At 34.0% G+C, this 15,211-nt stretch overlaps 1 protein-coding gene across 4 annotated transcripts in view; it reads right to left on the bottom strand.

Annotated features, from left to right (window-relative positions):
- The window catches only part of NBEA (neurobeachin), a 486,311-nt gene that overhangs the window by 289,565 nt on the left and 181,535 nt on the right, over positions 1 to 15,211 (bottom strand). For all 4 annotated transcript variants that reach the window (XM_054387432.1, XM_054387415.1, XM_054387443.1 and 1 more), the window contains 2 exons: positions 12,593 to 13,031; positions 2,722 to 2,876 (listed from right to left, as the gene is read on the bottom strand). In XM_054387432.1, the coding sequence (XP_054243407.1) occupies positions 2,722 to 2,876; positions 12,593 to 13,031 (594 nt within the window). The remainder of the gene's footprint in view (positions 1 to 2,721; positions 2,877 to 12,592; positions 13,032 to 15,211) is intronic.

Genomic DNA, 15,211 nt, shown 5'->3' with positions numbered 1-15,211 from the left:
TAAGAAAATACACATTAAACCCAGTATATCAAAATGCAGCAGGATTTGCTGAGCTTGTTGACAGTAGAGTAACTATGGAGGTTCTGTATTTAGACTAGGAACTGACTTAACCTCCTGTTTTAATAACACAAGTGGGAGGTGGCTTACATTGTGGATTCTGACTGGGACTAAATACAAATTGCAAATGTACCCAAACATGCTGAGAAGAAAACACAAAAATATAAGGTAGGCTATCTCTCCTTGCCTAGAAAAGACAATAACTTGCTTGGAATAAGGTAGTTTAAAAAATGTTAAGGCTTTATACATATGTGTATATATGTATGTGCATGTATTAATATTATTTACATATTTATATTCACATATACATAGATAACAATTTTTTATTGCTTCTTCCCTTTTCCTTCCAAAGTCAAATTTTCTTCTTTAGAGTTGTTGTCTAAAAATGCAGTTGCAAAGTTGTTTAATCAGCTAGGCTCCCAGAAGAGAAGGTGAAACAGACCTAAAACTACTGGATTAACATAGAAGTGAGAATCAGGATATGAATGACAGAAATCCAATCTAAAACCTATAAAACCAGTTTCTTACAAAAAGAGATGAAGGAAGAAAACCTATCTCCCAAAAGATACATTCAAAACACTAAAAGGACTTCAGTAACATACATCTCATTACATTGTGACAGTGACATTGACTACGACAGTGATGGCAGATGGAATGTAAACATCAACAGCAATCCACAAATAACTGAAAAAAAAACCAAAACATCCTCTCACAGAAGCTGAGCACAGAATATCTCAATGATAAAACTGTGTTTCTAGAGTATCTGTAAAAACAATGTAAATTGGTTTGGGGAGACATCTAGTGTTCCTACAAAATTGTGTATACTCTTTCTTTTTTAACATATTAAAAAAATGCTGTTCAATCAAATTCCATACACTACTCTAAAATTATTAATAAGATCAATAATTTCACAGACTACAAGCATATAAACCAGAAAAGTACCTGGATACATTCTGTTGTATCTCAAAATCTGACACAGATCATCAGTGTTTTAATTACTGTAGGATACAGCTTAACTAAAAATGGCAACGTAATAATTTTAATTTAATTAATAAGTTTAATTTAAGTTTACATGGTTTTGATGTGCTATTACTTCTTTTTTACTATCAATAATGTGCTTAGCATTTCTAAAATGTTGATATAAAATTCAAATACTGAATAAAGGTTAGAGGGGAAGGCATTTTCAAACTATTTCTTCTGAGAATTCATCACTAAAGCTCAGTTGAATTCAAGCATAAAAGGCTTTACTAAAGAAGTTCAGTACATATCTAGCTCTAATTAAATCTGATATTCACTGAAATTCAATTGAATAAATACTGTTCCTTTAATCAAGCTAATCCATAAACTAGGAGACAAAACCAGTTGTATTCAAGAGTAAAAAAAAAAAAAAAAAAAGATCCACCACCAAAAACCAGCCTTTAACCCACAGTGAATGGACCATGAAATGTTGCAATAGTGTCCTGTACTAAGAACAGTATCTGGAATTTACTGATTTCTTAAATGCAATTACTTCCAAAGAAGACCTAATACATTCCAGACAAAACAGTTCAGATCTTTAATCAGTGAGAAGACTGAAAAGCTTACACTATTCAGTATCTCTTGGAAAACAAGGTTTCCAATGAAGGATATTTTTTGCATGACACAAGAGTACCTAAAATGAAATCCATTCAGGATTAACAGAAGTGGCTAGACAAATGGAACTATTCATAAAAGTGGTAACATTATTCAAAGCATTCATTTCTCCAGTCTGCCTCAGGAGAATTAGAATTTAAGATTTTTTTTTTCCTTAGAAAAATCAAAGTTCAATTACCAGGTATTAAATGTAATCTGCAAAAGGAAAGAAAAAACAATGAGTGTGCCTTCATATTATTCCACGAAGTGAAAGGATGCCAAAAGTTTCCCCCTCCATTTTATGCAAGCCCAGGGAGTTTTTTTACTTTCTCAACCCTTGAGTGAAGTTGTGATATCCTTGAAGAGAGCTCTTCTCTCAAGTGCTTTTGCTTGTTCTTTTAAAAAAAAAGACTTTAGCCAGACATTTCAAAGGAGTTTAAGTAAACATCAATTGCTCTTGATAGGGATTCATTTCTGAACTAAAAACCACAGTCTCCACAGTCAACTGGCTCCGTCATGATAGATAATCTCATCATTAAATGATTAAAAAAACCCTCAAAAACAAAGGTCTTGTCCTCCTTCTTTAGGTCACAATAAACTCCTGTTAAGACAGGACTACAGTTAAATTATGTATGTTCTTTGGGAAGAATCTTACAAAAAGGCATAGCATGATTTTTATTGACAAATAGTAATTGCCCAAAACATTAATCCTCCACAATCTACAATAATATTTACTAAGCAGTTTGTTGTCTTTACTTTCTCTGATACATAATTGGTATATATCATATAAACCTCTTCTATTGCAAAGCACTAGAGAAGTTTGCTCATTTAATTCTAAACCACTCTTAGAAAACAATATTAAGGGTATTTATTCATTTATTTTCTCTTGCAAGGCTCTAATAAAGGCCATGATTTAATCTTTCCAGGGTTTTATTTTAGAAGTACAAAAACCATAACAAAAAAGACGATTAAAAACCAAAATGCCACTAAAAGTAACAAAACAAAAAACAAACAAGAAATAATGAGGGTCACAAAAATATTTAAGGACAATACCTGTTGTATTAATCATACTTTTTGGTGTAGCTCCTGTTGCTGCAAATATATTAGGTGTACTACCCGGTGGTAGTCCACTCCCAGCAGTCGCAGCTCCCACCGTGGTAACAGCCAGACTACCTGGAGGGGGTTTCTTTACTGGTACAACCACACTCCTGTGGAAAAAGAAACAGCAGTTTACTAGAACTGCACCATGGAGTCAGTAAGATTTTTTGTTTATGATGAGATTATGCTGTGTTACAACAGCACTGCCAAGGAACACATACAAATGTCAGTTTTCTTAGCCTTTCAGAAATAGGGTATACGAATGGACCCAAACTCATACTCCTATCTTTTTGACTGCAGCTTCATGTGATTCTGAGATACTTAATTTGTCTTTCAGTACCCACATGGTGATATTCTGCAGACACCACTACCGCCTGTGTTCTAAGATTTGCAAATAAAATGCTGTGTTGGAAACGATAGCAGCATAGTGGCAGTCTATATGCATGCAGTCTGAGTATGTTAATTTGTTGATCTTACTGAAGTTATCTAAGAAGACAATTATTTTGCCAGTCATCTGAATATAGCAGTTGATTGTTCAGTACCATACACATACTAGTCTTCTAGCTATAGCTGACAAACAAACATAATTTTGCACTCAAGGCTTCTAGAAGACTTTCATATGCACTTAAATAAACAACACATCATTTAAATTGAAGACCTAAAATGCAACACAGCAAATACATGCTTTCACAATACTGCTATCACATCCATTTAAAAACAAGGTTTTAAAAGCATGGTTGAGAATTTGAAGCTTTAAGAAGAAAACAGGCCTTTCATAAAAAAAAAATAAATCCGACATCGTCTACATATAGTAACACTGATTTCAAACAAACCTATTTCTATCTAAACTTAAAACACTTTTTGAAAAAGTCTTGAAACTAGAAGACTTGCTCTGCATGTTAAAGAGGAGAAAAATATTATACAGACATTTAATTAATATTTTTTTCAACACTGGACAGCTCTCATAGTGCAGACTATTTACATTTTTCCACTTAATATTTCCGTTTTTATTCAAAAACTGTTCCTAATAAGTATCTTTCAGTAGCAAATTTCTGTGAAAAAAAAACCAAACTTGAAAAAATGTTTTTAATGTTGAGATACAGATTTTCATCATCATACATATATTTTCCCATTAAGCAGATGCACTTTTCTTTAAAATTTATTATTGTGATCAAATAAAAAACAAGAAAATGCAACTATTTAGGGTAGTAAGGCTGCATTTTGCTCTAGAAGTTCCTTTAGTAATTATTTTGTTATACTTCTGTGTAAATAAGATGGAGCAAAAGGTGCAGAACATTTTGTAACAGTAATGTAGTTTCTTCATATATGTCTAAATCCCCAGTCTCCCTGGATTGTAAAGACTGGTGATGCAAACTGTATTGATGAAGCCACTGTGAGAATTATATAGAAGTGTTACTTTTTGTGATCTTCTCTTGTATGATGAAACTGTGCAAAGGAATCCTTAAGCAATTCTTTTCTCACTCTTTTCAGAGGGCTAACAGTGCCAGCTGATGTCTCTGCATTCTGAACAACAGTTTTACCACCAGCCTGAAGCATGTACTGTTAAGAAAGGTAATTCGAGGCATATTGATGATTTTCTGTCTCCTGCCATTTACATTAGGAGAAGATGAGTTTGCACAATGCAATAGCTATTGATTAAGATATGTGACCCTAAAATAATTGCTTTTGTCTGTAGTTAATAATGTCTTACAATTGTTGCTGATATGAAGTGTTTACATAGGAGCAGCTACATGTGAATAAAGCCAGGTCTACATGGGTTAGATTAATCTGCTCTATAGGAACATTTAATCTCCTAAAATTAGCTCTTACCCACACTTCAATCAAATACTTGAGTTGTGTTTTTACAGGAACACTGAATAAGTACACAAGAGCAATGTCCCTCTAGTGCCATAGAAACACAAGAAGAAATTAGGACTTGTACCTGAAGTGGGAGCATCTCCCAGTTACATTAATAAGGAAACTACTATCATTACCTACAGCATCTTTGCAGAGAACTGCAATAGGAGGGCATCATGATCAGGTTATCAAGGCTATAGATGTGTGCAGCTTCACAAAATAACCACACCTTGGAGTCAAAAAGCAGTGAACTCTCAGACATCCACAGAAGTAGAGAAGGACAGAAAGCCTATTGGCAGCTCCATAATAATAAAAAAAAAAAAGGCATATGCAAAACCTAAAAACCATTGCCAGCCCATGAAGAGCCTAGGAAATGTGAGGAAGGCTTGATGGATGGCATCCCATGCCCTCCATGCCATTGTAGCCGATCCCAGACCTAGTGAGGTCCGGTTTGGTTTGGGTTTTAAGTAAAATATCTTTTTCCTTCCTATAAAGTCTGGTATTGGTATCTGCTGAGTTGCTGATAAAACTGCTGTAGAAGTATTTGCTATTTTCCTGCTACTTCTCCAAAGATGATATTAAATGCAAGCTCTCCTTCCTTACTTTCAGACAGCTCAGTGGTCTTTCAGAGTATTCCAAAGATCACTTAATTTACCATATCAAAGACCACATATGTCAATCATAGAACAGTTTGGTTTGCAAGGGACCTTTAAATGTCATTTAATCCAACACCTAAATGTACTACCCCCCTATAAAAGCAAAGAGTCTTTTCTTAAGAGTGTATTTTTCAGACTGAAATTCAGCTCCCATAGCAAGAAAGGATAATCCGGCCCAGATCCCAAAGGTACATATGTGGGATTTTCTACATATAGTTGACATTCTTCTGCAGGATAAATAAGGATATTATTTATAATAAGGATATTATTTATCCTGATAAATTTTCCTTATAAATAATCCTTATAAGTTATCCTTATAAATAAATACCCTTATAAATAAATAAATTGTTGCTAAATTACAAATTATAAAGCAACATCATGAGTGTCATAGGTTGAGTTTTAATCTGCTGCTGTTCATACCATTCTCCCTCTTTCTACCATAAGAATAGGTGAAATCAGTGAGACATCATCATCCCAGACTGAGAGAAATGGCAGTTTTATGACACATCATACATGGTGACCTTGTCAAAATGTCTCATTCCTACTGATAAAACAAAATACAGCAAGTGAATACAGAATGACATCCAGATGAAGGAGACTAAAAAACTGTAAGAACAACACAATGGAATAGTCAAAAATGTGCAAAACAGAGGAACAGCAGAACAAGAATGGTGGAAGAGGACGCCTGACTGCTTTCAAGTAAAAAAAAACCCTCAACCAATCAAACCATTCTAACATTCAAAACAAATCCGATTTATGAAAGAAATACAGCTATTTACCTAAGCATAATATGAATGGAGGAAAGAATTTAATGTGATAGATGCCTTAAATGTATCTGTCAGGAATCAGGTATTTCTTTCAAGGAATCAGGTATTTCTTTCCATCGTTTCAATTTAGGCCTTATTTTATACAGTGTATTTCAAAATGTTCCAAACTGGTCCATATTTTTCTGAATCATATCATATTGGTCTGAAATGATCCCTGATGATATAGTCAGCAAAAGCTTAGTAGCAGTTTGCTGTAGCAACTGATTTTATTTCTCTGTTCATATGGTGGTTTACAATTCTAAAGAGAATTGTGACTACCAATCACTATTCTGTTACTCCAAGCGTCCTTTCCGAATTATAAACCTAAGACTTAAGTGCTAGGAATTCCTATCATGCTTAAGATGAATGTTGCTGGTTCAGCCTTCATACCATTTACGTATCACTGGTTCATTAATTACCTTCAGCAAATAGCTACAGGATTCTGATGGGCTTTAAAAATTAGCATTAAGTAACTAAATAGAAAACAGTAACATCAGCATGTTGAACCACAAAAAGACAGTAGCAGGGGGGAAAAAAAAGAGAAAAAAAAAAAGAAGTAGTTTCTCAATTTAAGTTTCCTTAAAATTTAGCTACCTAGTGGTGGTGACAGACAAATCAAGTTAAGCAGCACAGAATCATTTGGGTTGGAAAAGACGGTTAAGATCATGGAGTCCAACCACATTCTGTATCTCTTCTCTGTTTTAAAATTTAAAGGCCTTCCAGCCTAATCAGTCAGGTCAATCAAGAGGTCAGAGTTACATCTCCAATACTGTATGTCTTTTCCTAGCTATCTGAGCAGCAGCAATTAAATTAGAATCACTTTACCCTCTTCTGGGATATGTGAAACCTCTTAAGGCTGAATTAATATTCTGCTCCTCCTTTCTTCATCCTGCAGCAGCAGGAAAATAAAAAGCAGTACAGACTTCAGGCAAATTTTTCACAGAAGCACTCTGTATCAAACAGCAATATCTGCCAGACATTTCTGAAGAAATTACAGTAGAAACTTGGGAGCAATTTATCTGCTGTATTAGATGTTGCATTATTCCTATAATTAGATTAACTTCTGAAAAGAAAGCTTAGCTTTTCTTCTCTGTAAGTTACTAATATGTACATGTCCAGTCCTTTATAAAACATGTATGTTGCTGATTATCCAGTGCTCATTCACATGCTCACAAACTACTGATACTCAGAGTAATGGGGGATGAAATGATTAAGTGCAGATGGCACCTGTAACTGTCTCTTCTTGGTTCATGGGAAAGGTGCAGTTTTCTATCTCCAAATGCTTTTCATTATGAACTTTACAAAGTATTTTCTCTTGGGAGAAGACTAAAACATTTATTCGTAACTCAGTTTCATTAAGTTTTCAGGAAAATAAAATCTATTTTTTCAGCAATTATATTTTGGAGAATTTAATGATTCCAACAGGAACATAACCTCCTAATGTAACTACTTTATTTCAATGACTCTGTAGACCAGGGCATAACAATGATACAACAGACTGATATTGAATCTCTTGATTCTTCAGTGCATCGTCTCTCACAGTTCTTTTCCTTTTCCCATTCTGTCAGTCAGAATTAACAAAAAAAAAGATAACAGTTAATTCTATTAAAACTCTAAGTAGTCCTCCTAAATAGAGCCTATATACATAAAAGATACTAACTTACTTTCTGAAGAACTTCTTTCACTGTACTAGCTGGCATGTAGCGTTTCTGACTGAATTTCACAAGACAGCCAACTTTTCTAGGACATGAATACCTTTAAACTTGGCTCCAAGAACCTTTTATGGGAGAAAACCCCAAACCAAAACCAAGACTACAGTCCTTCAGAAGTGTATACTTCAAAATATTTAAAACATGCCTGTAAAGACTTCAGTGAGCATACAAACTATGTAAGCCCATAGTATTCCAGTTCATGAAGCGATAATGGATAAAAAGGGAGTAAGATATTTAATTGCAGCAAAAATAATCGATCTCACTTCCAGGAACTCTAGAATCTATTTTCTGCTTGTGCAAGCATGCCTTCCATTGAAATAATTCTGCTATATACTGAAAACAAATGTCAATTACTTCACTTTGAAAAAATGATAAATGAGACATAAACCCATAAGCGCTCTCATTTTTTATAATTCGAAGCCTCTAAAAGTTCTTTACTAGAAAAAAGTAGACTGGAACAAATGTAAGCTTCACAATGCAGTACATGGTAGAATCACAAATAAATTCACAAACATTAATGGTCTGGGTTGCAATTAGTGGGACAAATGTAAATTGATAAAAAAAAAAAAACCACAAAACAAAAACAGGGAGAAGAAATCCCCAAACCCTAAAAATCAATGGCAGGGACTGATTTTTGTCAGACAAAAGATGAGAAGGCAAAAAGGAATTATTGGAGAGTTATGCTCCATTAGATGTAAATCTAGGTGAAATAACCCTTAGTGTTTTCTTCTAAAATGTCATCCTGGATGCCATTTTCAAAGAACTCAGTCTGATGTTAAAAGACATGTCATAACTTTGAGAATCCAGGCTCCAGTGTCCCAGAAATCTGTTTATATAGCTCATAATGTAATTACATCTACCTTAAGACAGATGAGGCAGAAGGCAGCAATATATTGAAAACTAATTGAAAAATGCAGTTGTCCAGAAGCACTTGTGGGGAAGAGGTCTCTGAAAAGCTGCTCAAAGCTTCAGAGTTTGAAGTGAAATTTTTGATGTCACTCTCAATCTATTGAAGAGCTGACAGACAATCAAACCCGTCTGGCTGGCTGGCAGCTCATTTTGCTGGCAGGTGGCAAACAATTAGACACACCAATTTGTGCCTCCTGATGACATTAAAGCATGAAACTAAGTTGTATGCAGGGCCTAGTGATTTGTGTGAAAGCATTTCAAAAATAATACTCTTTGCCGTGGCAACTCATTTCAGACTGCCACCTCCCATTATGGCTTTGAGCGGTGAAGACGACAGACTTGAGTTACGTGCGGTGCAAGGCCGCTTCTGTTCAATCCGTCATCAGCGCCCCTCGAGACCTCAATCCCCTCCTTTCATCAATATCACCTCATCATTTACATTCGATAGTACTTGAACTGCTGCATACATTAACTACACACAAGTCCTATTTGATAAAACATGTTGGACACATTTTCTGCTTTTATATTTCATTTATAACTGCACAAACTCTATGGAGGAACACACTGTAGCTTATTGCACAGTAACTCTCGTGATCGTATTAGCAATGTACAATTAAAAGAATGTGCAGAGCAAAACATATCTTATTAAATGATAAAACAGAATTCTGAAGATCAACAGAAGTTTTGATTTATATGGTGTTTACCTGCATGCAAGATCAGTGATTATAATTGAAGAAATAGCCTTGAAACAACAAAGATACTGTTGTTTTTCTACTAATGACTTATTAGGTCAACTCTTCTTTTACAAGTCACTCAGCCATCCAAAAGCAAAAACAAAATTAAGAAGTCTAGCCTCACAAGGACTAAGAATCTTTAGACTGAAGTGAAAAATACATTTCTTTAACCTTTATTTACTTATAAATATGTGATAACTGTGCACATTGTATAAAAAAAAAGAAACAAACAAAACCTGACAAAACATTACGCTCCATTGCTCATGAATCTCCCTAGAGAAAAAACATGACCAATAGCCACATTGCTCAGTGAAGTACCAAAAGCTGAATAAACTATATCAACAGAAGATCCTAAAGGCATAGTGTTAGCTTTTTTTAAAATATGCAATGTATACTGTTTAACTCTTACTTTATATTTTTAAATACAATTATATTTACATGAGCAAGTATGGAAAAACAATCAGGCTGTCAGTTTTTTTCCCAGTTTTTCAATGATAACTGGGATACTGTAGGCAACACAAAATGTTTATAAACCACCACAAAGTGAAATTGCTGTGGCTTTCTCAATTATTATTTTAATTAATTCCAGTATTATTTCAATATATTATTCAAGGTTCTTTCCCCCTAACCCTTGTTTCAACCGCTATTAAAAGTTACAGTGTCAGGTTCTCAATCTGCCCCTTCTTTGTAATTTGAAAAAAAAAAAAAAAGTGACAATACAACCCATTTTTGGCCTCCAAGGATTGCCACAGTAGTCATTTAAGTACTTTGAAAATATGTAGCCATCTGGGCTAAGAACATTAATATTTTTATGAAGATACCCACAGTTCAATAACATACATTTAGTTGGAGGGAAGAATATACTTCTTCCTGATCTCCTGGGGTCTGCCTGAACCTGTTAACTCATAGTTGTCAGTTATATTGAAAAGTATGACCTGCCTCCCACCAAAATCAGATAGCAAAATCATCTATGTAAGAGAAACAAAATATCCCAATAAAATTGATGTAAATGGTTCTTATGTTGCCTGACGTTATCCATTACTACTTTTTTAGCTCAAGTAGTAAATACTGCCAAGTGTTGACATGGTACAACGTATACTATCAAGATACCAATTCGGCTGTACACTTTGTACTGGAAATCATGGCATCACCACCTGGTTGGCAGGGTTAACACAACAGGAAAAAAAAACAAACCACTAAACTCTCTAGCTCTTAACGAAACTTGTTATTAACTTAACATATTAACTAACCTCTAAAAAGGAAGCATCACTCAAATAATTTAAAAATTCTGTATTAGCAACTACTAACAATGATGTTCGAAATGCACAAGCAGTCACGCTGCTGCAATCTAATGGAGGTGCTCACACTAAGCACAGGTTATGGCCAACCTACTACAGCCCTTTAGTTTTTAATGCTTTCCTAAAGCTATAGTTTAGAAATACAGGATAAAACTGATCTCTTTTATCAACTTGATGTTAAGTTCCCCCTACCAATGACTAACACATCTCATGAGGTGATATGCTCCATTTTAATTTAATTGTCTAGCATTTTGTAAATTAACAAATGAATGAAGTATTTTTCTTGATTGACCCAGGCAGGAATTTAGCTGAAAAGATTTAACTAACTTTTCTGTGACTACATCTAGGTGTTATTAATTCCACACCTAGCACAAATTTTTGTACTGCCTGTACAAGAATGCATTCTCAAATATGATGGTTCTTTACAAGAGGATAAGGAAAAGCTGTATTGAAATCAAAGTATTTTTTACGTCACATTGAAATCACTCCAATGTCAAAACATGCAACCTAATGAATGAAAAAAAACAAATCTCTCTTAATGAAACAGTTGCTAAATAAGATTTCTCTGGAACAGCCCTATGACTTAAAATATTATTAGAAATGGATAGATTCACTGCATGTAAAGCTAATTTCACTTTTCCTATCTTGATCCAATCTTCCTTGTTATAACAGATGCTGTCTGATTGTTTATGTGAATTATTTAAGAAAAACAGAGACAAAAAGGAATTAATTTTTCTATGGAATTCATAATGATAAGTGTTTCTTCAATTGTAAAATTCTCATATATCCTTATGCTGAAAATTATGCTGGAAACTTTGATTATATATTGCTTAAGATTTCAGTGAAGATATTTCTGACATTTTTGCATGTTTTCTGTAAATGCAGACAGATTTCTATCAGAAATCACAACACAGCCATTTTCTTGTTATATTTTTCACTTCCTCCCAAATTTACATTCTTGCACCTGCATTTATTAAGCAAATCTTTGCTTAAATTTTTGGGATGTTTTACAGTATCTTTGAGTTAAGTCTTGATTCCAATTTTTGCATTTAAAAAATAGTTTTATGAAGAAACTGCAGAGATCTTGGCATACTGGAAAACGAAACCGTATCAGGACTCATAAGAATTAGCTCCTTGCACAGGTTAAGATCGAACGCACAATTGATCAGGTTAACTCTTCTGGAAAGATTCTGTCAACTGCACATCTTATCATAACTTCTGTGTTGAAGTTAACTCAGATGGACTAGACATAGAAAAGAAAAGTGTATCTATCAGAAGCTGGGAAACTACAGTCTGAGAAGAGAAACAAAGGACTCTTTGTGGAAATGTTCAGCAGTTTATTTTTAAACATCAACTTTTAAGTGCATTTGCTGTTTAAAGAACTGAAAGGAAACTGGTTTCCACCATGACCATGCAAACAATTTGCCATGGTTGAAGCATTTCAGTACCAGAAAACAGTGCAATGATGGATCCAATTAAGATTCAAGCCTTTGAAAGAATATTTGACTCAATTTCTGCAGTCTGTTCTGTATCAGCAGGTATTACCCCTCCTCCTCACTAAAATGCTGTTTTAAAAGAAAAAGGATTTTATTGCAAAAATATTTCCTTACAACAGGCTTGTTTTCCAAGTACCTCCTAGAGTTTTATTCACTGTTGGCAGAGAAAAACAAGGTGAATTACTTTTATCTGTACTATATGGTTTGTTTTGGTAACACAGAGAAGGAGAAGAAATACAGCTGTGTTTTAACATAGTCTAATAGAAAACAGTAGAAGAAGAACCACGTTTAAAAAAATAAAAAAAAAAATCAAACTTCTGAATTACATCAATATAAAATAATGAATCCAGCCATATACCTGTCAAATGAGTGAAACTGCATGGGAAGAATAGCCTGAGCTTCTCTCTTCAGTGCAGGATCTGGGTAAGGAATTGGATCCGGACCACATTCTGCAATTTCAACAGGGGCTGCCACAAGACTTTTCAGTATTTCCTTAACATTGATGCCTTTACTTTGACTGATACTGGATATCGACGATGCAGGTTTCAGGATTTCACTGGGGCTTTCCGTTAAGCTCTCCTGAGATTTCTTCACTTCTGAAGACAAAGTAGACAACAGCTCACTCATAGCATCAGGGCCTGTGCTGGTCTCCAAGTCTGTCCCATTCAAAATACTGGGCATCTGTTCATCTCCAATTCCAGAATCTGTATGAGGAATGGAGCTTTCCAGCTGAATATCTTCAACTGGTGTTGGTGTTTCTTTATCTTTGATATTTTCTGGAAATACAGTTGGTGTCTCTGCAGGGAAATAGAGATTATGAACAATATTTCTAACTCAGTTTGATTATTTTTTTCCTCAAAATATGTTCATAATGTTTAACAAGACAGGAAAGTGTTATAAAGACCACAAATCTTAGTATTACAAACCTTAAAAACTCATTTCATATACAAAAACATTTTGCTTTCAACAGCTGTTTGGCATAAATAAAGGCTTGGAAGAGGGAGCCCAAGGTTGCATTATGCAAACTCAGTGACATTTAGAAATTAGAGCTCACTACTCTCACAGTGATCAAACAGCAAAAACTGCCAGGAAAAATAAGATTAAACATTATAATCTATCAAATGCATATCTGTATGACCTGTGAGACTACTGGTAGAGAAAAAAATACAATTGCTTATACTTTAGAATTACTACAAAATTTAATCTCTATTGCTGTCAGCAAATATTAAGCTTGCACTGCTAGACCTTCTGTTTGCACTTTTAAGTGTCTATTGCAAAAAGTTTTACACACGTATTACATTAAATACAAATTTATCTATACATGAAATAAAGGGGGGAAAAAAAGAAAAAAGAAGTGTCATTGTTGATTCTTTGGATAACTCCTTCCTCACAAAAGGTATAATTCTGTAATTCTTTCAGGTAAATGTTTAGAACAAAATAAACACAGCTTTATAGAGACAAGCAAACTAAATCTGTTGAGTTTGGAACATTTCCAGATTGAAACGGACTCTACAACATCTTGTAACCGAGAAACGCATACCTCTATTAATTACTTCAGTGAAACAGATAAAACAACTTCATTAAATAAGAATAATTTGCTATGCTTACTGGAAAGTTAGCTGGACTTTTAAGTAACTTCCATATACATCTTCTTGGTTTTACTTTTTTAAGCAACAGACTGGGGTTATTTTTAATAACAAAAAGCTTGCACTCACTTTTATTTTCAAACTATGTTATTTTCATGAGATCACTTGATTATAAAATTTAGCTGGCCTGTGTATGAAATAGGATTTTTTTTAATGGTTCTGATATAGTAGTTTAGATATCATGGAAAATATTTTACAACGTACTTAGATAAAGCTCTGCCCTTCTGACTATCCCAATAAAAATCTCCTTCAACAACATAATTTTAATGGTGGTCATATAAATCTTCTCACCAGTTGCTTGATACAGTCAGCTGTAAAATATGTATTTACCACGTGTTCGTGTGTGTGTATACATGAGTACAGAAAAAAATTCAATATGAAATTATTTGTCAGTGTACACTCTCCAACTGTATGACCATTAACAAATGGATATAGATACAACAGAAGAGGCTTTTAACAATACAAAGCAGAATAATCCATTATAAAGAGTATTGTTTTCTTCTTTTAATAACCGTAAACGCTGAAGCCACTTCCTTCTCTTTCTCCTAAGTGCCTTAAACACATCTTATCAAATAGATATGAGCTCTGCTTTGTGAAGCAGGAAGTAGAAACTGGATTTATGAGCTGTATAAAATGCACTTAGCATCTGCCAGGTCAGGAAGTAAAAAAAAAAATCCGTATCGACTTAGCACTGCCTATATTTGGCACAAAAGGATATCTGATCCACAGAACGATGCTAATGAATTTTCTACTCATTTGTCTTTTTAAGCTTCATCCATACAAAAACATTGCTTAACTGAGGGAAGAATAGGATTGGACTACTGGTCAAGCAGACTGTTGTCCTTGCAATATATGGTAAGTAAAATCATGTAAGATTCCATTATTATATAAAGGAAAAGAGAACACTAAAAGGACAGTGTACTACATGGTAAAGCTACAGCACACCTAACCTCAATTTTAAATACAAAACTAAAGACAATAAAGCTAATGGAAATGTGGTTGCTGAAATTCAAATATGCTAAATAAACCAGAACAAACATATTAATGTATTAAAATAATGGGAATGAACTGACTTCTAGCCAATTTTGAAAGAAGCTGTCTACAAATTGTAATTAGCAGTATTTTTACCAAACAGATAAATGGAGACAGGAATACATAACTGAAGAATTTAAAATATTGTTTTTCTTTTTAAGAAGATGAAAAAATGATCTGATGAAGTACAAGACTTTAAGCAAGATTTCAGGATTTATTTTGGCATTAAAAGAGTAATGGAATGGAAAAAGAGAGACAACAGAATAGCTTGGCAATGACCTTTTAAAATATTTGTTGCT

This window comes from Indicator indicator, chromosome 1 (assembly GCF_027791375.1).
Source record: "Indicator indicator isolate 239-I01 chromosome 1, UM_Iind_1.1, whole genome shotgun sequence".
Taxonomy (NCBI): domain Eukaryota; kingdom Metazoa; phylum Chordata; class Aves; order Piciformes; family Indicatoridae; genus Indicator; species Indicator indicator.
This window is presented reverse-complemented; position numbering and strand designations above follow the sequence as displayed.